The 24,758-nt window shown below is 41.1% G+C and overlaps 1 protein-coding gene across 4 annotated transcripts in view; it reads left to right on the top strand.

Annotated features, from left to right (window-relative positions):
- The window catches only part of LOC111146476 (ectonucleotide pyrophosphatase/phosphodiesterase 2), a 79,217-nt gene that overhangs the window by 27,315 nt on the left and 27,144 nt on the right, over nucleotides 1–24,758 (top strand). For 3 of the 4 annotated variants that reach the window (XM_022502033.1, XM_022502035.1, XM_022502034.1), the window contains exons 9-17: nucleotides 1,403–1,458; nucleotides 7,269–7,334; nucleotides 8,018–8,090; nucleotides 14,664–14,772; nucleotides 17,527–17,652; nucleotides 21,291–21,322; nucleotides 22,046–22,173; nucleotides 24,271–24,358; nucleotides 24,525–24,612. In XM_022502033.1, the coding sequence (XP_022357741.1) occupies nucleotides 1,403–1,458; nucleotides 7,269–7,334; nucleotides 8,018–8,090; nucleotides 14,664–14,772; nucleotides 17,527–17,652; nucleotides 21,291–21,322; nucleotides 22,046–22,173; nucleotides 24,271–24,358; nucleotides 24,525–24,612 (766 nt within the window). Of the gene's footprint in view, nucleotides 1–1,402; nucleotides 1,459–7,268; nucleotides 7,335–8,017; nucleotides 8,091–12,509; nucleotides 12,666–14,663; nucleotides 14,773–17,526; nucleotides 17,653–21,290; nucleotides 21,323–22,045; nucleotides 22,174–24,270; nucleotides 24,359–24,524; nucleotides 24,613–24,758 lie in introns of all 4 variants that reach the window. The other variant, XM_022502032.1, reaches the window with a different exon arrangement.

Consider the following 24,758-nt stretch of genomic DNA (forward strand, 5'->3'; position numbering starts at 1 on the left):
ATGAGGGCACCACCTCCCCCATGCTGGCATTCCCAAGGCAGCTCACACCTCCTCCAGTCTGAGAGAGTTCTCCAAGCTCTCCTGCCCATCTCTTACTTGCCAACTGCAAGAGCTATGATTCTTCCAGGCTGGAGATCTTCAGTCCTTCCTCAGGGGTTTGGGAATCTGCAGAATTCCCCAAGGCTGGATGTCCCAGACCCTTCTGAAGACATAGCCAACCTCATGGAAACACCACACCTCCCAATTTCCCCCTTTTCTCAAGCCTCAGAGGTTTCTCCTGGAGTCTGTAAGACCCTCTGGAAGTCTGGATACAAGGAAACCAGAAAAGGGGCTTGCTGCAATTCCTAGACCATTTCTGCTTGGGTCTTATAACAAAGCAGCCACATTTCCTGCTTGCCTCTTGAGGAGTGGGGGGAAGGTTCTTTGTACACACTTATGTTCAGTGGGACACTGGCCATCCTAAGCTGTTTTTAATGTTCCTAGAATAACTGGATTATATTTCTTTCCATTGCATCATAATTAAGATTAAAATTGATCCAGCAGTCACCAAATGCTAAGACACTGCTTTAAGGACTTTAAAAGTATTAACTCATTAAAGCTTAGAATAATCCCATGCACTTGGTAATACTATCTACATTTTAAAGGAAACCAAAGCCCAGAGAGCTTAAGGAACTCACTGGAGGACTGCACCATTGGTGAGTGACGGAGGCAAGGCTTAAAACCCAGCGATCTGGTTGCAGAGCTCAGGTTCTTAACCACGGAATCTTCTGTCTCCTACAACATTTGCTGGAAAGAATATTTTAAAACCCTCAATGAAATGCTTGGTTCCCCTAACTTATCCCAGGAGCTTATTCCTTAAATTCTATTTATTGAAAGGCTAAATAAAAGATACATGAGAAAATCCAGGATAAAAAAATAGCTTTTTTTTTTTTTCTTTTCGCCCTTTTCATTCACCTTGTTTAAAACAAGATGAAACTAAGTTCCAAGATTCTGGCATCTGTGTACCATTGGGGTTCTCCTCTGTTGGCTTTCAATAGTACAGGAAACATATGGTCCACTCCTGGGTCCTTTGATGAGCAGAATTCCGTCATATAAGCGAAATGTTCAAAACAATGATCCGAAAAGACAGGTACAGAGAGACTTTTGAGATGAAATAAGAGTTAAAAATGCCACTAGGATCACAGAAGAGTTTTTGAAAGCTTTTGCAGAGAATGTATTAAATGACATTTATGGAAATAATGATTCTGACTTCCAGATGTGAAAAGTGAACGATTACAAGTAATGTGAAATTTATGGTGGGATGTGGGTAAAGTATAAGCTAGCTGACCTAATATATTTTAAAAACTTCTTCTTTGACCAAAACTCAGAACACTTTATGCGCCTCTTGTATTTTCCTCATTAGCTATGGATCACAGCCACCAAGCAAGGGGTGAAAGCTGGGACATTCTTCTGGTCGGTGTAAGTTATCTTTGTTTTGTCAATGTTTGTAAAATTGCCGTCATGATTTAGCTTATGAAACAGGAACTCAGTTTGGTTTTACTTCAGTTAAATATAAAAGAACTCGAGCTGTTAAATATTTTCTGATTAGAATGATCTTCCAAGTATTTTTTTAGAGGTCTTCTCTCTCTCCCCCCCCCACCATTGTTTCTTAACAGAATGTAAAGAATATTTTCTCTTCTTCTTGTCATCCTAAAGATTTTTCTGTCCCTGTTGTTGATTTTGGTAACTTACCACCTAGGGAATGTATGTTTCTCTTAGACGATTTATTGCTGGGGTTTGCATTATCATTTTCTTTAAATATATTATAACTTGCTATATTTATTTTGGCTCACAACATTAAAAGTCTAGTGTGGTCTCAGACAGCTGATGTAGAGGACTAGAGATTGGAAATTCCAGATAGGAGACAAGGGGAAGCCTCTGTTTCCATTCCATTTTCTACCGAACACTAGGATTTCCCTAATAAGAAAAATGGAACTACTTCTCTTCCCCACAGAGGCAATGGGGTATTAATATTTAATGTTCATAAAATAGTCTTATGATGAAACTTACCTAATAAAAGTGTCAACATGTGGATTATTTTTTTTAAAGATTTTATTTATTTTATTTGACAGATAGAGATCACAAGTAGGCAGAGAGAGGCAGGCAGAGACAGAGGAGGAAGCAGGCTCCCTGCTGAGCAGAGAGCCCGATGCGGGGCTCGATCTCAGGACCCTGGGATCATGACCTGAGCTGAAGGCAGAGGCTTTAACCCACTGAGCCACCCAGGCGCCCCATGTTGATTATTTTTAAGGCTCCTTAGTAAGAAAAGGAATCTGTTTCAACTTTCATGGGGATTTTGTTCCCACTGAGATGTTCTTTCCATTTTTTTTTTTTAACCACCTAAAGCTCTTTCCATATTTGCCTCTCATGCCTTAACAAAAATCTGACTATTCTATAATAGTAGTGTGCTGAAAGCAATCACAGGTTCACATTAATCCAGAATGGGACCGTCTATATTCTCCAAATTCGGGAATAAAAGTAGCTTTTTCAGATTTGAAGGACTAAATTGAAATTGGGTGTGGTGATTTGAAGGTAAGACAGTGACCCTGTAAAAGTCTCCTTTTCCTGCCTATTTTTTTTTTAAAGAGGTTTTTTGAGTTGAGAATTAAGTGTGGGTATGTTAGAAATGACACGTAAATGACATGTGGCTCTACCAATTTAACCCTGGACTGTCATAGATGCTTACAGAAATGATTTCTTCTGCCCCACAACATACTTGTTTGGCAGAATGGAGAGGGGCCAATAACATAATTAATACCTAGTCCCCACCCTGGCCCCCCGAAACTGTTGCAGAGCTTCATTGAAAAGGCCCAGTGTTCTGATTTTGAATGGTAATTTTCTCCACCCATTTCAAGCCACTTCTAAGAAGGTAGCTTTTGTGTGCTCTAAACATGTCTTTAGTTTTGCTTTGCTTTCCAGGCTATTGTTCTTTTGTCTCTGTATTCTGGGAGTGACTTGGAGTCAGTTTTTTCCTTTCTTTTTTTTTTTTTTTTAAATCTTTTTATAACTAAACAAAAAAAAAACAAAACAAACCAGGGTTTTACTTTCAGTTATTTAATGAAATATACATCCGGGGAATTGACACATGGTACATTCTGAAAATTCCTAAATTTAAAACCAGATTTAGACCGCAGACTTAAACTCTGAAGGCCATCTTTTTTAACGTGGCTCTGGACTGCAACCTAGAATTATTCTTGCTTTTTACATAATAATGTTTTATTTTTTAAATTTTTTTAAAGATTTTATTTCTTTATTCGACAGACAGAGATCACAAGTAGGCAGACAGCGGCGCGGGGGGTGGGGGGAAGCAGGCTCCTTGCTGAGCAGACAGCCCGATGTGGGGCTCCATCCCAGGACCTTGAGATCATGACCTGAGCTGAAGGCAGAGGCTTTAACCCACTGAGCCACCCAGGTGTCCCTACATGATAACATTTTATTCCAAAGTTATCCTCAGCTGATGCCCCATTACATTGCGCGCGCACGTGTGTGTGTGTGTGTGTGTGTGTGTGTGAATTCATGTTCAAAGGCAGTAATTCCCTGAATGTACATGTATTTACATTGGTTCTAATCCGCATCTTACCAGTTCATAGTCTGCTGACTGTGGACAAGTAGTTAAATCTCTCAATATATTAATGTCCTCATCTTTAAATGGCAATGAGAACATCTTCATCATAGGGTGTTGTGAAGATGGCATGGGCTAACTTATCGAAAGAGTGTAGGAGGGTACTTAGTACATAGAGAGTAACCGATAAATGGTATTTGTTTTCTAATTCACATCATCTCTTCCGACATTGACTGGGCAATGATGATAGGTGTCCTGAGGTAATTTGTTCCCCTTCAACACGAAATAGGTCATCTAGCCCTTCATTTTCCATTCATCCTTTTTTAATAAAACTTTTTTAAAAAAAGTTAATTTATTTATTTGAGAGTGAGAAAGAGCATGCACATGAGAGAGAGAGAGAACAGGCAGGGGAGCGGCAGGAAGAGGGAGAAGCAGGTTCTCTGCTGAGCAGGGAGACCCGTGCGCAACTCAATCCCAGGACCCCAGGATCATGACCTGAGCCGGAGGCAGATGCTTAACTGACTGAGCCACCCAGTCAGTTTTATCTTTTCCGACCATGTCTGACGTACTTGGTCTCATAACAACTTCTCTATCAAACATCGATGGTGAAGACAACAGCATGAGCTCCATTTTCCTGTCTGTTTGGGTTCACAGTCTTCCTTTGCCATGTCTGTTTGCACTGTCTCTGTGTTGTATTTTAAACACTAATGGCGGGCGCCTTGTTGGCTCAGTGGGTTAAGCCTCTGCCTTCAGCTCAGGTCATGATCTCAGGGTCTTGGGATTGGGCTCTCTGCTCTCTGCGGGGAGCCTGCTTCCCATCCCCCCTCTGCCTGCTGCTCTGCCTACTTGTGCTCTTTCTCTGTGTCAAAAAAATAAATAAAATCTTAAAAAAAAAAAAAAAACAAACACTAATGGCTAGGGCCCATGTCTTTTTGGTTCCTGGGATAATCTGATAGAGATAATCTAGAACTCCTAGGAAAGTTCAAGACCACTCTGTCCACCTCCTCATTGGAGAGATCACACTGTGGCTGAGAGAGGTAAAGTGTTGTGCCCAGGATCATACTTAGGAAGGATACTCAGTCCTCTACAGTGTCCCTCTCCGGGTCTTACCACGCACACACACTCAGCCCCTGCCCAGAAGTGACAATCCCGTCCTTGTCTTCCTTAAGCAGAGGACTGTGACTCCTCTGTAAGGGTCTTTTCGTAGGAGTATTTTGTATCTTTATTCACATTCACACAAAAACCTTGAACATCATATACGTTTAACAAGTATGTCGCAAATGAGTGTGTCGTCTCTGTGGACCGGTAAAGCCAGTACATGAAGACAAAAGCTAACGTTCTCTCAACTCAATGTCCTGGGCACTATCCGAAGTGATTTACATGTGTTCTCTCTGTGAATCCTTACAACAAACTTATGAGATAGGAATTATTTTTATCCTCATTTTATAGAGGCCCTGAAAGGTTAAGTAACTCGGCGAAGTCTCATCACCAACATACATTGGAGTCAGGATTCAACCCTACACCTTCTGGCCTTGGGGTGGACACTTTTATTCCTTGCTCACCACTGGACAAACCCCGTATCTAGCAGAGGTGTGAGCAGGTGTGTGTTGTGAGCACCACACAAGTTCCATTAGCTTGTGTTTTTCTACTGGCATCAAGCACGTCTGTCAGAGTCCACGTTTGTGACTTAACACCGATTACACAATATGAAGCAGCTTGTAGGTAGGTAGGGAAGCAAGGTAAAATGGAAGGGCAACAGCATTTGCTTTTTTCTAAGTTAGGAAAGAATTCCAAATATGTAATTATTTTGTCCAGATACAGGGGATTTCTGAGGCTGCTGAATTAAATACCTGAAGTGATTAACGCGGCTTTGCTGTGCCTAGTTCTAATTCAATTATAGGATATAATAAACAGGGGCCCATTTATTCAACGGCATTGGATTTTGTTTAAATTAGGACTCTTTTTCTGGGCTGGTGGGATAGTCCTAGTCTGAGAGGGGGCCAGAGGAATGACAAATCTCCTATCTAGGAGTTGGCGAGCGTGGCTGGCGGATGGTGGACATAGGGAAAGAGCTCCAGGATTAGAGCTCCTGCCAGCTGGAGGCTTCTGCCTTGGAGAAGGATGTGTCTTTCTCGTGGCCTGCCCTTGTTCACATCCACCAAGAGTAGAAGTGTAGATCGCTCACCAGCATCCCACAGTAAGTTTTCAGGAGAGTTAATTTTTTAGAGTAGTTTTGGGTTCGTAGCAAATTGAGCAGATGGTACGGAGAATCCTCATAGACCATCAGTCCCCACGACACATGCTCACCATTATAGTGTCCCCCACCAGAGTCGTGTGTGTGTTACAACCCATGAACCCACACTGACACATCATTACCCCCTGGGGAACGTAATTTATCCTAGGGCTCACTCTTGGCCGCAGCCATTTTTAGTAACCACGATTAAACTTGGGCTTTAGTTTGAGTTTGTCATAAACAAGTTCTAACTCCCGGTCTCAGATGGGGAAGCAGAAAAGCCCATGGTTCTCCTTGTTAGGAAATAGCAAGCCAATCTCCCCCATAAATAAAAACATTGCTCTGCTCATGAGCGTCTTAATGAAACTCAGCCCCGGCTACGGTGCTGTCATGTTAGTGGAGAGCTCTTAAAGCTGGTGCCAGATCTTGGGTAATTATATTTCAACAGAGGAATGAGACTTAAACACAAAAGTCATTGTGGATGAAGATTATACCCTTTTTGTCAGTCTTATAATTATATGGGCCTGTTCTTGATAGATTTTTATAGAGCTAGAAGAGAATTTTAAGACTACCTTTCCTAACCCCTTATTTTATAGAGGAAGAGTGGAGTTTCAGATTAACATTTCTAAAGTCATATAGGTCTTTAGAGATAGAATGATAACTCATGATCATTAATAAAAATTAAAGATTTTTTGGAACACACTATGTGCTAGGCACTGTACGTGCCCTTTTGCCTGGGTTGTCTCATTTTTTAAAAGAGTTTATTTACTTATTTGAGAGAGAGGGTGTGCGTTTGTGCATGAGGTGTGGAGGGGCAGAGGAAGAGGGAGAAGCAGACTCCCTGCTCAGCAGGGAACCCCTTGCGGGTTCCGTCCCAGGACCCTGAGATCATGACCTGAGCTGAAGGCGGGCACTTAACTGACTGAGCCACCCAGGTGCCTCTGTCTTGTCTTGTTTTATCTTCACAATCATCTTTCTTTTACCAATAAGTAAACTAAGGCCCGGAGAGGTCAAAGTAGTATAGAGATCAAGAGCGGTGACAGCCCCAGTAAGATGCTGATTGGGGATGAAGGTTCTGGTCCCTCTGTGGCCACAGCTAATGGCTTTACTCACTCAATGGTGATGTTTCTGAGCCTGGGGTCCTTTCCACCAGAGTCTCTGATCAACGGGGAAGGTTCCACATTTGACTGTGAACCAGAGTTTCTGGTCTCTCTAATGTGACAGAGGTTGAGCCATACAGTATGTTGCAGATGGATTGGAAGTTTAAACACGAATTCGAAAGAGGGCCTTTTGCAACAAGGAAGTGAAAACAGGTGGTGGTAAATAGAGAGCCCTTGGCCTGGGTACCAGAGCAAGGACTAAGCAGGCTGGAGGGTGTAGAACTGCGACCTCACATCATGTTTGCTTGTTATGATCCCCCCCACCCCCCACCAGGGTCATCCCTCATGAGCGGAGAATATTAACCATTCTGCAGTGGCTCACCCTGCCAGACGACGAAAGGTATTTATTGCTGCCCCCTGACTTGCCCTCTTTCTTCTTTCTAGCACATTTCCATCCTAGGTCAGAACAGGATGAGGACTAGATGGGCACTGTTGAGGTGTGGTATTCCTAAGTTTTGTGATTCTCAACCTTGAGCCTTAGTTCCCTAGGAAAGATATGGTGACATAGACCATAGGGGACCCCTTAATTATAGGGGTTAGTACAACTGTTCGTCCTGGCCACTAGAGCAGAGCTCCGGGGTGGTTCCTGACTTTGATAAATGAGTCAGCAGCAGCCTTCCGAGGACTAGGGAAGCAGTAAGACTGAGTTCTCCCTCTAATGGAGATGTTCGTTCAGGCCACTGGCCCTGTGGTCCATGTGACTTTCCACTGGGCTCTATTATCTTGAGGATCAAAGACCTGAGTATGCGTTCACATAATCCTTTGTGACATTTGCTCCCTGAAGGTGGTACCAGGCAGTTAGCACAGTGGGGGTACTGTAGGGGGTGGTAGATGTGGAAAGAATAGAATCCCCTCCCCCGCCCTGCAAGAAACAAAAGAGATCTTTTCCGTGTTAAGATTAACAGTGGTTGGGGGATTACTTAACTAGATTTGAGAGGAGTTTTTCTCAGTGTGGAGGGATACTTGATATTCTTTGTTATCTGTGGTTTGGGGGAGATTCTGAACCTTCCAATTTCCCCGCAGGCCTTCCGTCTATGCCTTCTATTCTGAACAACCTGATTTCTCCGGACACAAATATGGCCCTTTTGGCCCTGAGGTTAGTAGCTTATCATCTTCCTGAGGAGAACCTGGGCCCCCGGGCTACTGACTGGATTTCTGGATTTGTATAAAGTCTCTTGGGTATTTGCATCTGCAGGTTTATATATAGTCAAAGAACTACAAGATTAAAAACATTTAAAAAATATCTTAAACACACCTACTTCTTAAGCAGGAATTTCAGTTCCGATTGATTTGCTATTCAAACCTCGCCTAAAATTGGTGTTCATACGAGGGGTATGTGCCATCCCTGAAGGCATCGGAAGGCAGGGGATCAGGAAAGGTTGGCATTTGCCATCCCTGGGTTAGGAATGGAAAGGCATCAGAGGTTGAAACCTGCAGTACAAAACACTCAAGCTGAATTTCGGTTCTCTTAAAAGGACTATGCATTTCAGAGAAGGTGGGTGAGCTAAGTAGCTCTAATAGCCTTAGCAGGTACAATCAACCTGGCATCTGTTCTAGCATTGGACAGTTTTTTGTTTGATAAATTTTGCCACAGGGATATATACACCTGTGAAGCCATCACCACAATCAAAACTGTGAACATATCCATCACTCCCCCAAATGAAATTGATTCTTAATTAAGGGAAATGCACTACTGAACGAATCTATTTAGCAGAGCAATGTAATGCCCTTTTCTCAAACAGTCAGGAATCTCAGTTGAAAACCATCTGTTTGTTAGATGCTAACCAGTCAAATTTCAAATTCAGAGATGGGAAAAAGAGGAGGGCTGTAATTTATGATGTCCCTCAGTCATCTGGAGATGGAAATCTTCCTGGTGTTGCAGTATGGATCATTTTAAGACAGGATGGGATTTGCAAATCTAAAATGGTTTCTATCTCTCATTCTAACTAGAGTGGTGAGGTCTACATCAATGCTTGAACTTGATTGGGGAGGAGAAATCATTTAAAAAACTCTGCTGATGGAAACTGCCTCCCATTCTCTAATAGCCTATGATAGCACCATTGATGATAATTAAGTTCACTGTGTTCTGCGTAAGATTGAGTAAGAAAATAGAGAAGTGTGTCTTGGTTTAAATATTTTTGAGCAAAATGCAGCATATCTAGCTAAAGGCAGTAAATACTGCATATACCAGAAATACCTAAGTATTTTTGAATGTTTGAACATCAATTCTGTGGTGATTTTTTTCAAACACTGCAAAGTAATGGCTATGTGAAAGCATTCTTGGTTTGCCTTAAATCATTGCAGCTCTGTAAGTCTGATGCTCTTTTTCCTCTCCCTTTGATGTTTAACGAGTGTCACATGATTATGAAACAAATGATAAAATGAGATAAACATCTGTATGAAACGCAAATCTTACTCTTGCCAGTGCAAGCATGGCTGTTTTATCTTTAGGATAACTTTCTTTGAGATTAATCTAAAGTGAACCAAAGGAACCACATTTTATTAAAATGTGAAAAAAAAATCCTAAGCAGTTCCATGTGCCTTATTTAAAAGTTGAACTTTGCTTGGATAATAATGTCCCCTAGAAGATGCTATGGCTTAGTTAAGCCAGAGGTTGGTATAACCACTCTCTTAAAAGCTGGAGGTTGGTACCTAAAGAGATATGGGGTGGCTCGGGTCACCTGGCCTTTAAGTGGACTTAGAGGCAGAATCTCAGAGCTCCTGGGTTCTTCCCATGGAACCCTTTAAACCTCCAAGAGATAAGCAGAGCAATCAGGTAAACAGCCATGTTCGAGTCAGACGGAAGATATTCTTTATGTCAAAAGTTGGCTTTTTACATTATGAACAGGTGGAACTCTCACAGTCCTCAGTTCTTTGAAAGTTATACAGCTCAGCAATAAGCATTCTTGACCCACAAACATCCCTGGATTTCTCATACATGTAGTTCAGTTGTATATAACATACTTGAAAGTGTATGTGTGTGTGTGTTTTAATCAAGAAATAAAGCGAAAAGCTTATTTTTTTAAAGTGCTGAGCAGTAATAATAGAACACAGTATAGAATGCTTGAATTTGTTGTAATGATGGCACTGTGCTCAGGGTTGCTCAGAAATATACAGAGATTTTTTTTTCCCCCTCTAGAAGTTTCAAATTAAGACTTGGAAATAGTCATGCTATGTTCTTTCTAATATTAATACTTCTTGTAAGCTGGAATATTCTCATATATCCACTGGGTAAAACACTCTTAATTAGATATTTTGGAATATATCTTCAGTTCTGGTTAACCTGGAAACCTGGCCACTTTCTTCTGGTAAGGCAAGGAATATTTTCAGATTTCAACTCTTTTTCGTTTGGTTCTAGGAATCTTATTTTTACTGAATGAAAAGCAAAACTGTTTACACTTTAAAAACATGAAACCAAAACAAGCCAGCAAAACCTCTCTTCTGTAGTCGACTAATTGGTTTCTGTCAATTATATACATATGGTATGTGAATAAAGACTTTACGAGCCAAAATATTATTTATAAAATCAGTGACATGTCATCATTTACACCTAAGGAGAAAATACCTTGTATTTGAAGTTGAACTGAAGAAATTTAGTCTGGCAGAATGTTACGTGCTATGATGCAGTTAAAAATCTGTGCTTTATTTGCTTACTATCTGAGTATACTTTTTTCAGGACGATTCTCAAAGGCTATTAAATGAGATGACCAAACAGTGAGCTAATAGCCGCAAGAAATGGTGTATTGCTCCTGGTTTCATAGTGTAATGGTGAATGTTCAGAAACATGCTTGCTTTTGATCATTGGCGCAATCTTTTTCTCCTTGACCTTCTATGCTTTCTCTATGACTCCTTGTTCGGCTGCTGTTCCAAGCCTAGAGGCAGAGCTTTGGCTGGCTAGTTTCTACCTTCAGATGGCAAAGTATCCTTCTGAAAAGCAGGGAAATTTGCCCCTCTACCTTCCATCCTCCTAATAACCTCAGGCTAAATCTTCTAAGTCAGACTAAAGTACGGCTGGTCAGTGAAGACTTAGCTTTCGTCTACCTCTAACATTCGAAGAAGAAACTACCTGAGATGTAATCCTTGGATGAAAACTCATTTTGACTAAATTCTGTTTCTCCCACTGCTCCTCTAACCCGCTGCAACCACACGGGCCCGCTTGCGGAGTCTTTGGAATGTTGAGGTCTCTTGTCTTGCGAATGGCCGAGTGTCTGATGGGCGGACGAGTGCTAGCTGAAATGGGTTCGGTGACCATGAACTGGGAAACCCTCTTTTTCTTTTGCTTCTCTTCTCATGGAGAACTGCCTGAATACTAGATGCATTTAAAAAAAACCAAACCAAACCGGTGTCTGTGGGGCTGGGTCTTTCCATCCCTCTGCGGGAGAGAGAGGATGAGGTAGAAAAGCCTTTGCAGTCGCTTGCTCTAGAATCAGTGACCTGGCATGGCGGATGGCCTCCTCCTTGGATTCACTAACATTGTTCCTCCTCCTGCCCCTTCCTGCATCTGAATGGTTCTTGGAGCAGTCCCAGCGAGAGAGAGGCTCAATTAGGGAGACCCTAGGGCTTGCTGCTTTAATTCACCTTTGCACCATCAACAAATCAGGGGCCTGTTTTTCTCCAGCGTTTGGAAATCCCAAAAAGTTATCTTCCTTATTCAGCTTCTGTGTCATCTTCACTGCTCTCTACATTTTCAAAATAGGATGCCAAGTACTGTCCTCACTCCCCACAAGAAGGGGATTTCTGATAGGAAGAGTATCAGCCCGTTGATTCTTTCTTCATATGTAAGACCAAGATGAAGAGATCTTGATGACTTTTTATATTTTACCTAGTTTTACAAGATAATTTTTTAAAAGACAGTCTTATTTATGGTTATCTTGGGGTTAAAGTTCCCCTGTGCTGAAAACCCAAATTATCAGTGAGAAGTTCTCTCTCCTGCTGAAAGTCTCAATTTGTGTAAGTCCACAGCCATGACCAAGGAGGATTGCTTATTATTTATGTGTCACTCCACCCTTGGTTTAAAAAATATTTTTTCCTAATCCTCACCAATGAAGGTGACCCTTGTTTTGATATATATCGGTGGTGTGAACAGATGTCCATCGGATTCTGAACTGGAGTCACCTATCTGTATCCCGCTGTCACCTTGAGATGACCAAATGGCTAGTGTTCTATTTGGTTTTCTTCTAGTACTTTAAAAATGGAGAGTTTGGATAATGAAGGACCAGTATCTCCCCAAGGCAGGAGTTATGGAATGCTGAACAGTATGTCACCCACATAACTAGATTCTCTTAGACTGTCTTGCTCTCGGGAAGAGACTGACGGCTGGGTCAAGGTGGATTGAGGAGGTTTCTCTCTATAGAGTTCCCAGAATCACTCCTCATACCCACTTTTTCTCACTTAAGAAGCCTTAGTTTTTCTAACTAAGGCTCTGCTGACCCCAGATGGCAAAGTGTGAGCTTTATTATCTGACCCAGAAGGACAGACGACTTCTGAGTCCAGACATCTCTATCCGCCAGTACAGGAGAGTAGTTATGGCTCACCTCTTACTCCGGCTAAGAGACCTAAGAGGAAGGTTATCCCTAAGAGGAGACAGGAAAGACCAGTTGCTCCTCCAAAGAAAAGAAGAAGAAAATTACATAGGATGGATCATTATGCTGCGGAAACTCGTCAGGACAAAGTAAGTTTATCTATTGTTCCAAAGCTTTGTGGCGGGCAGGTCTGAGTCAAAGGTTTCCTTCAGCGCCTTGGTTTGAAAATCAGCTGAATAAGTTTCAGAAAAACTCAGGTTGCATCATCCTTGGCTTGGAGTCCAGAAGAATCTGATACTTCAGAGGTTAACATTAAGGTGAAAACCTCCTGAGCTTTCAGCAAGATAGGAAAAAAGAACCTTCTAGAATTAGTTGCCCTAAAACTGGTATTAACATTTAGGCTTGAATGAATGTTAAGAAGGCTATTGGATTTGCTTGCACTTATTCATGGACTCTGTTACGATGCTTTGTAGCCTTGGTTCTTGAGAACAATCCAGAAAAGCAGTGAGGGGAGTCTTCAAAGACAATGTAAATTAGAACTCAACAGAAAATTGGCTTAGATTAATGGCCTGTACCTTTCAGAAAAGGTCCTAGTTTATAGATAAGAGAATGGCTGAGACAGAAGGAAAGAGAAAACAATGGAAAGTTGGCATTGTGTGTATTTTCTCATAGAGACATGAGTGATGTTTGCTCTCTTCAGTACATTCAGAATAGGCTGTAGGTTGTCACTTCTCTTGAAACCTTCAGATATCTCCAAGGCACTGTCTTGCTTATGACTATCTGAGCTAATCACTGGAAGGAGGTCCTGGATTTCAGCTGGTTGTCTGGTGAGAACAAGTCATTGCCAAGGACTGATATATATGGCACATTTTTTTGTCGAGGTGAAGGTCTTAGAGGAGAGCTTGCTTTTCTCAGAAGCAAATACCAGTTAGTCCCACACGTATCAATGCTTCAGATGCTCCTTGCACGTATCATCCTGAGACTTGCACTTGTGGCTTACTCTTTGGGACAGAGTTTGAAACACTGACCCCTGTCATGAAGAAAAACAAGTTTACACCTAATTTTTACTGAGGACATGATCTGAGGAAAGGTCTTGGGTCATCTGAGAAGATGCTAATGGAAGATAATATTGTATGTCTGAAATTTTGAGAAAATGATACGCAGACCCCGCTGTTCTGACCAGTCTTCCTGTGTGTATATGTGTGGCTGCAGCTAAGTTGTAACATTCATCCAAAGTACTGTCAAGTGTTTGTCTGATGAGGTGTTTCCTGGAAACCTTTCCATTGCACAGAGATGCCATGAGAGGGGAAGCCTTTATTGTACAGGAGCATTCATACTCTTAGATGCTTCCACTGGAAGCAAGAATATGAGAGATGGATTATGTTTCTTCAGCTTTGGAAATGTTCCTCAGGGAACTGAGTTCTTGTGTTTCCTTAGGTTGAATAAGAAATCTAGAACAAGCTAAGTGGTTCCCTTCTTGTGAAGTTAGGACTCTTATAGAATCTTTTTTTTTTTTTTAACTCAAAATCAGCTTGAAAGGGACTAAATTGAGAAATAGCAGCTTGTTTCTTGGAAGAGGTTCTTCTATCAAGAATCAATTGTTCTCAGACATTGACAGTTCAATTCTTTAAAACATTAGATGGATTCCGTTGTAGTAATAAGGTTCTGTTTTAGCATCCAGTGGAAGGGTACCATTTTACCTCAGAACCGCTTTTGATTCACTTAGCCTCCATCTTCTCGCCATGGTTCAAAACCTGATGTGATTTCACCTAATGAACAAGAGGCTTTAACTATCCATCTGACTTTCTTCTCACTCTCAAAATTCTTGGATTTAAATAACATTGTTACATTTTAGAAAGGTCATTTTATCTCTACAAAAGAAAAGAATTACCCTTCATATTTCTGATATTTTTGTATCACAGAATTTTGAAAGGGATTGGATGAGGAGAGGTTTTATGTTCCTGAAATAATACAAATAAAAGTGCTCAGAACAGGTTTCCATTAAGAGTGGCAGGCAAATCTCCCTAGACAAAGCTCTGCCTCTGGGCCTGAAGTTTTCTTTCCAGAATGTTCTAGGGATAGAAGAACTATGAGAAACTGGAAGGATAAAAAAATACCTGCAGGGACTAATTTGCTCCTTTTTCCAGATGACAAATCCTCTGAGGGAAATTGACAAAACAGTGGGGCAATTAATGGATGGACTGAAACAGCTGAAGCTGCATCGCTGTGTCAATGTCATCTTTGTTGGAGACCATGGTAAAGCTTTGTTTTCTCTTTGCTAATAGGGCAGCCACATAGATCATGTTTCTCATGGTGTTTGGGGGAGGAACTCGTGTCCTCAGAATCCCAGATTGCATTCTTCACCACCTTCCCCCTTTCTTCAGGGTAGGGAAAGAAATCAGGCCATGACTCAAGGTATGAGATGATCCAACCATTTTGATCAAAATCAAGGACTTCCTGTGTCTTTCTTTCCTTTGCAGGAAAGGAAGTCTTTCTACAAAATTCTGTCTCTTACTAAAGTGTGTGTCTTACTAAAGATTTGCTTGTGGTTTTAATCACTTCCTCCATGAATGTGACATATCGAGTCCTACTACCTCATCTCTGTTAGTCACCTCTCCCCAAAGGATCCTATGAGTTTATGTGGCTAAAAAAATGATAAATATGATAAGGAAGAACAGACATAGGGTTCTTAGCAAAGAAGAGGTGTATAAGTCAAATGATAGCCCTGTATTCACTGAGGGAATTTGAGACTTAAACCAGAGGGCCCTACTTCAGTGACAGAAACTGTTAAGGAGAGGAAGAAGCAGAGTTTTTCTAAAGCATTATATAAAGGAGAAAAATTCATGACCACTTTTTTGAACATCCTAAACATTAGATATTAGAGAGCTGGAAGGGGGTCCTCAGAGAGCATTCGTATCTCCTAGCTGTGCATCTTGAGTTCTAGAGAGTACCTCCTGCATTCTAGAATTCTCAGTTTGAAAGAGTAACCCTGGAATGTGGTCTCACGTTCCCTTCTAGGAGAGCGTTTGGGGGGAAAAATTGGCAGACTCTTTGATATTAAGAAAGGCAGACAAGTCTCCCTAGTCAAAGGTCTGCTTTGGGCATGTAATTTTCTTCCCAGAATGTTCTAGAACATTTAGGAGAAATTTTTTAAAAAGTTGTGGGACTAACTTGCTCTTTGGCAGGGGCTAAATGCAACCATCTGTGAAATCATGCTCTGTGAATTTGACTTGGTGGAGAGCTACAGATAAGACAGAGAATCTGGAGCATGGGACATGGCTGATTCAATTTAAGTTGCCCAGACGTGTCAAGAGCATTTGCTCACAGGCTGAAGCTTGATGTCTAAGACGTGGATGGGTCCCAGTCATATACTAGAGCATTTAAAGGTCTTAGATCAAAACCTTGTCTTACCAGGAGCAGGCTTCTGAGCTGAGTAGATCGCGTTGGCTTTGGGAACCATAAGGAAGCCATAGCATCCCTTTCTTGAAAGGTAGTGTGGTTTAGTGTTTCAGAGCCTGGGATTTGGAGTAAGAGTGGATTTCAATGGAGTTCAAATTGCACTGTGCCACTCAAGAGCCGTGAGATGTGGCCTCTTCCTATGCAGAATGAGAACACTTAACATTATCTACACAGAGTTAGTCAGGAGGATGAGAGGGGATGATGCTTGAGAAGCCCTTTGCATATGGTCTTTGAGAGCAAGAGGGATGGTTTCCCCCCGGGGCAGCAGAAGTGACTTCCTAGACATATAACCAATGGAAGATCTTTCCAGTCTTCCACTAATATGGATTTGGAGACATCCTTTTCCTGAGTTAACAGTGTACTAAAACAGTAGCTATTCATTGTTTTACTTTTTCTTTCTGGGAGTTTAAATGTTAAAAGACAAATTCCATACCCTTTATGCTATGTTGGAATAAGGTTTTGTCTTTTTTCATTCCAATTTGTATTGAAGAAAGAGGTAAGGGTGTCTTGATCTGGGACTCTCAAGAGGGAATAATTTGGATTTATCAGGTCTGTGCCACTCTGGGCTATATTTCTTTATTTCAAAACCTTAGGTTGTCCTTTACAGAATCCCTTATTTCCCTGCTCTTAGAGAATATCTATCTATTGGATTGTGCCAAGCAGGATATTACATCTTCACAGTTCCATGTCACCTCAGAAATTTCAAAATGACCAGCCTCCCTAGTCTGTTATTCTGAGATTTGAGTTTGTGTTTTATTTATTGATTTATTTTTAACATTGATAAAGACATTTTTTTGTAAGGGGGCAGGAAACAAATCTTGTATGAGGGAGGAATACTTTTTGGTTAAAAAAATTCCCTACCTAGACCCTTTTGTGTTCTACTCGCTAGCCTTTAGTTTTGACTGATTACATTGTTTACAACTTGTTTTCAGCAATATTTTGTTTTTCAGTTTGGGTGGTCATTGGGGCTGACATTTTTTTTTCTCATCTCTTGTTGCCAGTATTGTTTTGTCAGTAACATCCAAGGTCACCAGTGGAGACAGAGTGAGGACTGGTGATTATGTACTCAAGTCAGGAGATATATTGGAGAGAAAGAAAATTGAAAAATTACATTTTATAAAAGAGACACAGGACTATATATTCCGGTCACTTACACCACCCCCAGTGGGAAGAGTTTGAAGAAATCTAGGATTCTTTGTGTTTTGTTTTGTTTTGTTTTGTTTTTTAGAGTAGATCTTTTTCATAATGGCTATGTGAGTAGCTTAAAAGAAAGATCATTGTTACTTCCTTTGTCTTGCTGTTTTCGCTGAATGACTTAAGATGATCATTGAGATGATGCATTTTCAGTCTTCGAGCACTGCGAAATGATGTGACTAAATCAAAACCTGGTGAAAAGTGATATAAAGAAGCATTAAAAAATTTAAAGTCAAGAGGGGTCCTCACATTAAGTTGTGACAAACGAACTAAGGAGATGCCTGGATGATATTTTTAGTGTCTGTGTTAGGATTTTAAGTTTATAATGGCCTGAAAACACTTCTTTTTCTCCCTTAGGAATGGAAGATGTCACATGCGACAGAACGGAGTTCTTGAGCAATTATCTGACTAATGTAGATGACATTACGTTAGTGCCCGGAACTCTAGGAAGAATTCGGCCTAAATTTAACAATAATGCAAAATGTAAGTTGAGTCTTAAAATACTAAGTTGTGAGAATGGTAATATAGTAGAGTATGTAAGGGCTTTTTCTCTGAAGCTGGACTACTTGGGTAAAAATCCTAATTTTGCTACTTCTTAGCTAGGTGGCCTTGAATAAGTCATATAAAGTCTAAGCCTCATTTTTTTCATCTGAAAAATGGGAAGCTTTGAGTTATTGTGAAAATGAGTCTGTGCACATCCCTTAGAGTGCGTCCTGGCACATGGTAGCATTATGTAAATATTTGCTCTTGTTTTCTTTATGTGGAAAATACACTTAATTTGAGACATGCATACAACCATAAGCTTTTACAGGAGAGGACTGTTTCAACAAGAGGCACAGGCTTGCTCTCTCGCTGAAGCTGGGGAGTCTAGGACAGGGTTGGCAGAACCACACTCAGACCCTGGATGCCCCTAGGAGCCCAGCTGAAGGGGACTCTTCACCTTTATGAAAGTGATTGACAGAACGCAGGAGAATGATGACGCCCTCGGGAAATCATGGCCGTTCTACAAGATATGAACAGGAACAATCTGGTCCCTTATGTTGTACACGTTCAGGTTACATATGCTACTGATGAGAACTTTTATTTATAGACTAAGGTGTTTTAGGTGGTGCCCATCTAGCTTCTGAAAAGTCCACAGTTTTGTTGGAGACATGCTGCATTTTGGGGGGAAGAAAATCTTTTAGAGGTTTTAGCCTTGGGAATAAGAAACCATTGGCACAAGTGCAAAGCTTTGGAAAATTAAGTTTTTCCCGAACTGCGTTCCTGAGTCAACACGAAAGGGAACTATTCCAAGGTCAGCTCCAGGCAACGTTGTAAAATAAACAAATGGTCAGTGTTTCTGCAGCTTCTCTCCATGCCCTTTCTGTCCTCTGTGTCCTCCCCAGTTCTCTGCTTACTTGAGACAGGCTGGCCCTGGCCAGAGACAGGACACAAGTCACTAGGGTACCTCTTGATTTAGTACTTCTATATTAGGGCTTAGGCAAGAAAGGCTTTGTCTATTTTGAAAGGTCCTTCACACATCAGTAAATGTAATGGGAAAGCCATTTTAGGGGAAAAGGAAAACTTTCTTGGGGCCAATGAAATAATAAGCACCAATAATTAAATATTTCATACCGTACAAACACTTGCAGGTATGTGATTTCTTTTGGTAAGGATCAGTAGAGGGGGTGGTGAACAGTATAGACATTGGTGGCAGGATGTCTGGGTTCAAATCCCAACTCTGCCAGGTGGTCCCTCTATGACCTTGGATGAGCTACTTATACGCTTCATGCCTTGGTTTCCTCATCTACAAAGTAAGGATTGTTGGAAAGATTAATGAGGGATTATCTGCATGTCACATGAATTAGTGTTTAGCACATAGAGTTGTATAAATGTTAGCTACAGTGATGACGTCTTGGTCATATCACTATTTCAGCTAAACATGCACAGTCTTCTTTAATCCTTCTAATAACCTTGTGGGCCAAGTGTTACTGTCCCATTTTGCAGAGTAGAAATCAAGGCCCAGAGAGAGGTGGCGTCACCGACTAGGAGGATGAGAGCTAGGAAGTGGCAGAGCTGGGATGTGAAACCAGACTCCAGGTCTTCAAGCACCAGCCTGTGCTGGGGGACCTCTTCCCCGCAGGCAAAGTGGGAGCTGTCAGCAAGAGAGGCCTGAGAACTTCAGGACTGAAGGGTTGGTGTCCTAAACACGGGCTTGGGCATTTGTTATTTTCCAGTCATTCTCTGGGATTTATCTGAGCACAAGATTGCCCCATGCTATTTATTTTTCTTCATTATCAAAGAACGTGAACTTTCCCACTGTGGTCCCTTTGAGGACTGTGGTTTATGAGCTCACAGAGTGCAGAGTTTTGAAGCATGGTATTCTGTTTGCTAGAGTCCCTGTGGGCAAGCCCCTCTCTTCTAAATGCCCATTGGCTTTGTGAAGATTCTAATAGCACCTGCCTCCCAGAGTAGCTGGGAGACCAGAGAAAAAGTATCTGTAAAGCTTGCACATGATTGGGACACAATTTGGGCAAATCATTTTGCTACCATGATTCTTTACTTGCTTTCCATTAAAAGATGCAGCTAAGAGATGCCTGGGTGGCTCAGTCGGTTAAACGTCTGCCTTCAGCTCAGGTCCTGATCCTGGGGTCCTGGGAGGGAGCCCATCTCACATCAGGGTACCTGCTCAGTGAGGAGTCTGCTTCTTCCCTTCCCTCTGCCCACCCAGCACCCGCTTGGGTTCTCTCTCTCTCTCGAATAAATAAATAAAATCTTTTTTAAAAAAGATGCACCTAAAATTGAACCCCAATTTAAGTAGAAATTTAAGTAGAATGGGATACACATTTTCGCTTCAGATTTCATAGCTTTAGAACCAAGATTCTGAAAATTGTTGTTGACAAGTGTGTACTTACACTGCAAGGCAAGCTTAGTCATGCATTTTCAACAAAATACAAATATTTACTTGTATTTATTCACATGTTTATTGAGCGCCTAGTATGAATGAGGCCCTGGGGTATAGACATGACCTACTCTACTGACATGTAAATTTCAGGGAGGACTGCTTCTTGAGAGTTGCTATCTCTTCTGTATGCTGCTTTCCTTTTCTGCTGATTCTATAATGACACACTAAAGCAAACTTTTTGGAAACAAAACGAAATCCAACCAACCTACAATCTGCTGTTTCTCTCCACACCCACCCCCGCAAAAGGGGCCTCCAGATAATATAATCCTGTCCACAGTTTATACATAGCCATCATTTACATAGTTTTGCTTTTAGCTCTTCCAGGGTACTGACTAAAATATCTTTTGTCCACTGGTAGTGAAAATAAAGGAGGTTCGTGTGTGTGTGTGTGTGTGTGTGTGTGTGTGTGTGTGTGTGTGTGTCTGGAGAGGGACAACTACCTGTGGAATTAGACCCATGGTGTTACTGAGGAAACCAAACTCTCTGTAGAGAAAAATAACTCAATGGATTAAAGTTTCATCTTAAAGTTGATAACTTGTTTCCTAGATCTGCAGATAAATAGGAAGTTATGCTAAAAGCCTCAAATGCCCAGTTGGGTTCCTGATGTCAAATTGCAAATAAACTAAAGCCAAGATCTGGAGCAACCATTTGAGGGTAACTTAATGATGTTTATCTTCCATTATCCTTGTGCTCTGGGAGGAGGAATTCCCTTCCAGAAGAGGAGAACCAGATCTAGCAGGGAAATTTACCACTGGAGTATTTCTGCTCCAGTTCACTGGCCAAAATTTTAAAATACCAACACACAATTTTGTGTGTGTGTGTGTGTGTGTGTGTGTGTGTGTATGTGTGTTTGTTTTAGAGATTCATTTATTTATTTAAGAGAGAGAGAGCAGGGGGAGGGAGAGGGAGACAGATTCCCTGCTGAGTGGGGAGCCTGACGCAGGGCTGGGTCCCAGGACCCTGAGATCATGACCTGAACTGAAACCAAGAGTTGGATTCTTAACTGACTCAGCCACCCAGGTGCCCCAATTTTATATATATTTTAAATAAATCTTAAAGTGATAACTCTTCGGGGAGGGGGGAGAAAGAGAAAGAATTTAGTCTTGCTGTAAAAATTATTTCTCTTAGTGATTATTGTCATCTCTTTTGAAATTGTTCTCCTTCTCTCTTTGAACAGATGACCCCAAAACCATTATTGCTAATCTCACGGTAAGTATTGAAGGTCACCCGGCCTCTGCCCTCAGAGTAGCTTCCACACGCTCCCTTCCTAGGATCCCTTACCCTGTGGGGCAGGAGGAACATTTTCCTTACTGCCCAGCGATCCCATATATTTGTTTCTCTAAGAGTTTTCAAAACTTCAAAACTGTGGACAGCTGCAGGCTCCCTAATAGTTTTGGCAGTGATACAAACAGAATATTTGATCTTTCCATTAGAACTGAAAAATACTCATTCATGAGTAAACAAATCCTTGCTCTCTCTGAACCAGATCTGCCCATCACCCTATTCCATTGTCCTCCCCCAATGCCCCATACAGGATGTAATCACACAGGCCCAGGTCAGCGTCCTCCTCCCTCCACCCAACCTCCCATTCCTTGACTTAAAGTAGTTGGAAAAAGCTTTAGAGTTTGAGTTGCTCTTAGTGACAGTCTCACAAGTCAAGAATGTATCTTAAAAAATTCCTAACTCCCTCTGATAACCTTCCATGTCATCTACCAAGCTGTCAAATCCCCTTTAAACCTAATTGTTTCCAGCTTGTGTTATTTGATGGGGGGTAACAAATTCCATTTATTCACTAACAGACCTTTTGTTTGACTTAAAAAACCTCCTTTGACTTTCTAGAGAGAGACAGACTATCTAGGACTTTTCCTAGAAAATAAAAGTCCAATATAAAGTCCATTTCCATATAAAGTCCAATTTGCATTTCTGTTTCAGTGTAAGAAACCAGATCAGCACTTTAAGCCTTACATGAAACAGCACCTTCCCAAACGCTTGCACTATGCCAACAACAGAAGAATTGAGGACATCCATTTATTGGTTGACCGCAGATGGCACGTCGCAAGGTAACTTGGGGATTGGTAGGGACTGTTTTTGATCTTCGTAACCACCTCTTTGCTAACTGGAGTGCTATAAGGTCCTTAGCCATTCAGAAGAAAAAATAAAAGAAAAAGAAAAAAAAATCTCTGTTGGAAATCCCACCATTTGCAAAGACTTTTTATGCTAGATAAACACTTAGTGCTGAGCCAACACATCTCTGTTTTCTGGATCCCAGCCTCTTGGTGTCTCTTTGAAGTCTCTCAGTGCATCTCTGTGTGGTCTCTCTCTCTCTTTCTCTTTCCTTTTATTTTTTAAATTTACAACCTAGTCTCTATTCTTATTACCTATCAGGTCAAAAGTGTGCCTGGGACATTGACTTACCACAACTGGACTGATTTGGTCTGGGTTGACAAGACTTACCCTGTAGCAGCATTTGTAGAAGAGTTTAGAAAATGTTGTTCATCTTAAAACTTCTGTTACTGTGGGCATGTTTTATATTGCCTTAAATATTTCAGATGTTTGCCTTCTTTTGAACTATAAAAGACTTTCCAATATTTAAGAGACTATTTCTTGCCCTTGAATCTGGTATAGGATGTGTCTGGAAATTCTAAGCACTTCCGCAGAATTAATCATTAAAAGTTTATCCATTCTCAAACAGACCTGGCAGAAGCCCTTTTCCGCTCAGTCCTGCTCTGACTTTCTCCTTAAGAAAAGCTTTGTGAGCTGGTCTGTGGTAATAATTGAAGTACTATGTACACTCTCGTTAGGAACTTCAATGAGTTTATAAGGGAGCAAAGATGACGAGAAGATGGTGGTCCTCTAGAAACTGACATTAGTATGAAACACCTGGTGGGACACATGTGACAAATACATAAATATCCTACGGCAATTGTCAGGGGGCTACACAGAATTAAATAGGAGGGTTATGAGGAGAGACATCTGAAGACCAGAAATTATTGAAATCATTTATAATGGATATAGAGCATCTTCATGGAATAGTTAGGAAGATGTGGAAGACATGGGCTTGGCTGAGTGTGTCCTCTGCAGAGCCTTTTACACATGGGGTGGCTTGGAAAAGAGAGCAACTTTGGTGCAATTGGTAGGCTGATAATGATGGAAAACTGGGAGTTGAGCAGAAGTAAGAGATGATAGCAGTTGACCAAATTAGAGGAGACCAAAGTCAGGTATTTTAATCATCAGTAAATCTTTTTAATTCTTGCATTGCAAACTCTTGCATTGTTGTGTTATCATATGCACATATCTCATTATACCAAGTGGAAAGTTCTTTTTCTAAGAGTGGGGTCCCAAATGTTCAATTTGTTTCCCACCAAGCACTTTAGCTCCATGCAATAGACCCAGTAAATGCTTACAAGGATCCATAGATATGGGACCCATGAGAAAATTGGTATCAATAAACATTAAAGTGTTTTTGGAAAAGTGCTTTGTGACACAAAGCAAAAGGCATCTTCCTGTCAGGGAGGAAGGTCAGGTAGTTTTGATGCCTAGAGAACAATGTTTTCACTTGCTCTTTCTAAATAGAGATGTTTTCTAGGTGAGTCTGGGCTTTGGTGAAATATGTCACTATCATATGTTAGGTTTACCACTCAGTTATACTCAGGTATACTCTGTAGTTGTAGTCTACTGATAGGTAAATTTGTGTGAAATATTTTTATAAAATACGGACCTCCATTCATTGATGAAGCATCCCATGTTGTAATAGCAAGCCTATTATGGCCTTGGCATTGTTCACTCCTATATCTCTATCACGAGGGACAAACGTGGCTCCAGAGTGGAGAATCTTACAGTTTTGGAGCTAGAGAAGCACATAGGCAGACAGAACATGACCTTTGACAAACACTTTGCTCGGTGCAAGCATGAGGTAAGAGGAGGGTACCTGATTTCTGTTCAGGGTTCCCATTTGTTGGGGGCCAATTGTCAAAATAAAACCACTTAGGGAAAATAAATAGCATCATCTTTTCAACACTACAAGAATGATACAATTAAAATAGAGACAAATATGCCTGTAAAATCTGCTTCTGAGGGATATTTTGTGTGCCTAAATGGGCTTTTTATGAGGGCTTTCATGAGAAATCCTGGCTAATCCTACAATTATTTCACTGTAGGAAACCTTTGGATGTATATAAGAAACCATCGGGAAAATGCTTTTTCCAGGGAGACCATGGATTTGATAACAAGGTCAACAGCATGCAGGTATGACCACAGACCTATGCATTGAAAATGTATTTTGGTGATTCTCAGGAGGGCTGGAGAGGAGGGGCATGAATGAAGTTATACAGTATTCATGAACAGGAGAGGGGTGGCTACTAGACAGTAGCAATGTCTAATTGTTTTTGTTTGTTTTCTTTTCTTTTGGAAGACTGTTTTTGTAGGCTATGGCCCAACGTTTAAGTACAAGACTAAAGTGCCTCCATTTGAAAACATTGAACTTTACAATGTTATGTGTGGTAAGTCACTTATTTAATCAAGGCCAATGAAGCAATCTGAGTTATCGTATGAACTTCCTCAAGGTCAGAGAAAGAACTGAGGTGTCTGTTTTCTAGGACCACTTCACCTCCCTACCAAAAAAATAAATAAATAAAGAAAAAAAAGT

Source organism: Enhydra lutris, unplaced genomic scaffold (genome assembly GCF_002288905.1).
Source record: "Enhydra lutris kenyoni isolate GAN:26980312 unplaced genomic scaffold, ASM228890v2 scaffoldscaffold14, whole genome shotgun sequence".
In the NCBI taxonomy this organism is placed as follows: Eukaryota; Metazoa; Chordata; class Mammalia; order Carnivora; family Mustelidae; genus Enhydra; species Enhydra lutris.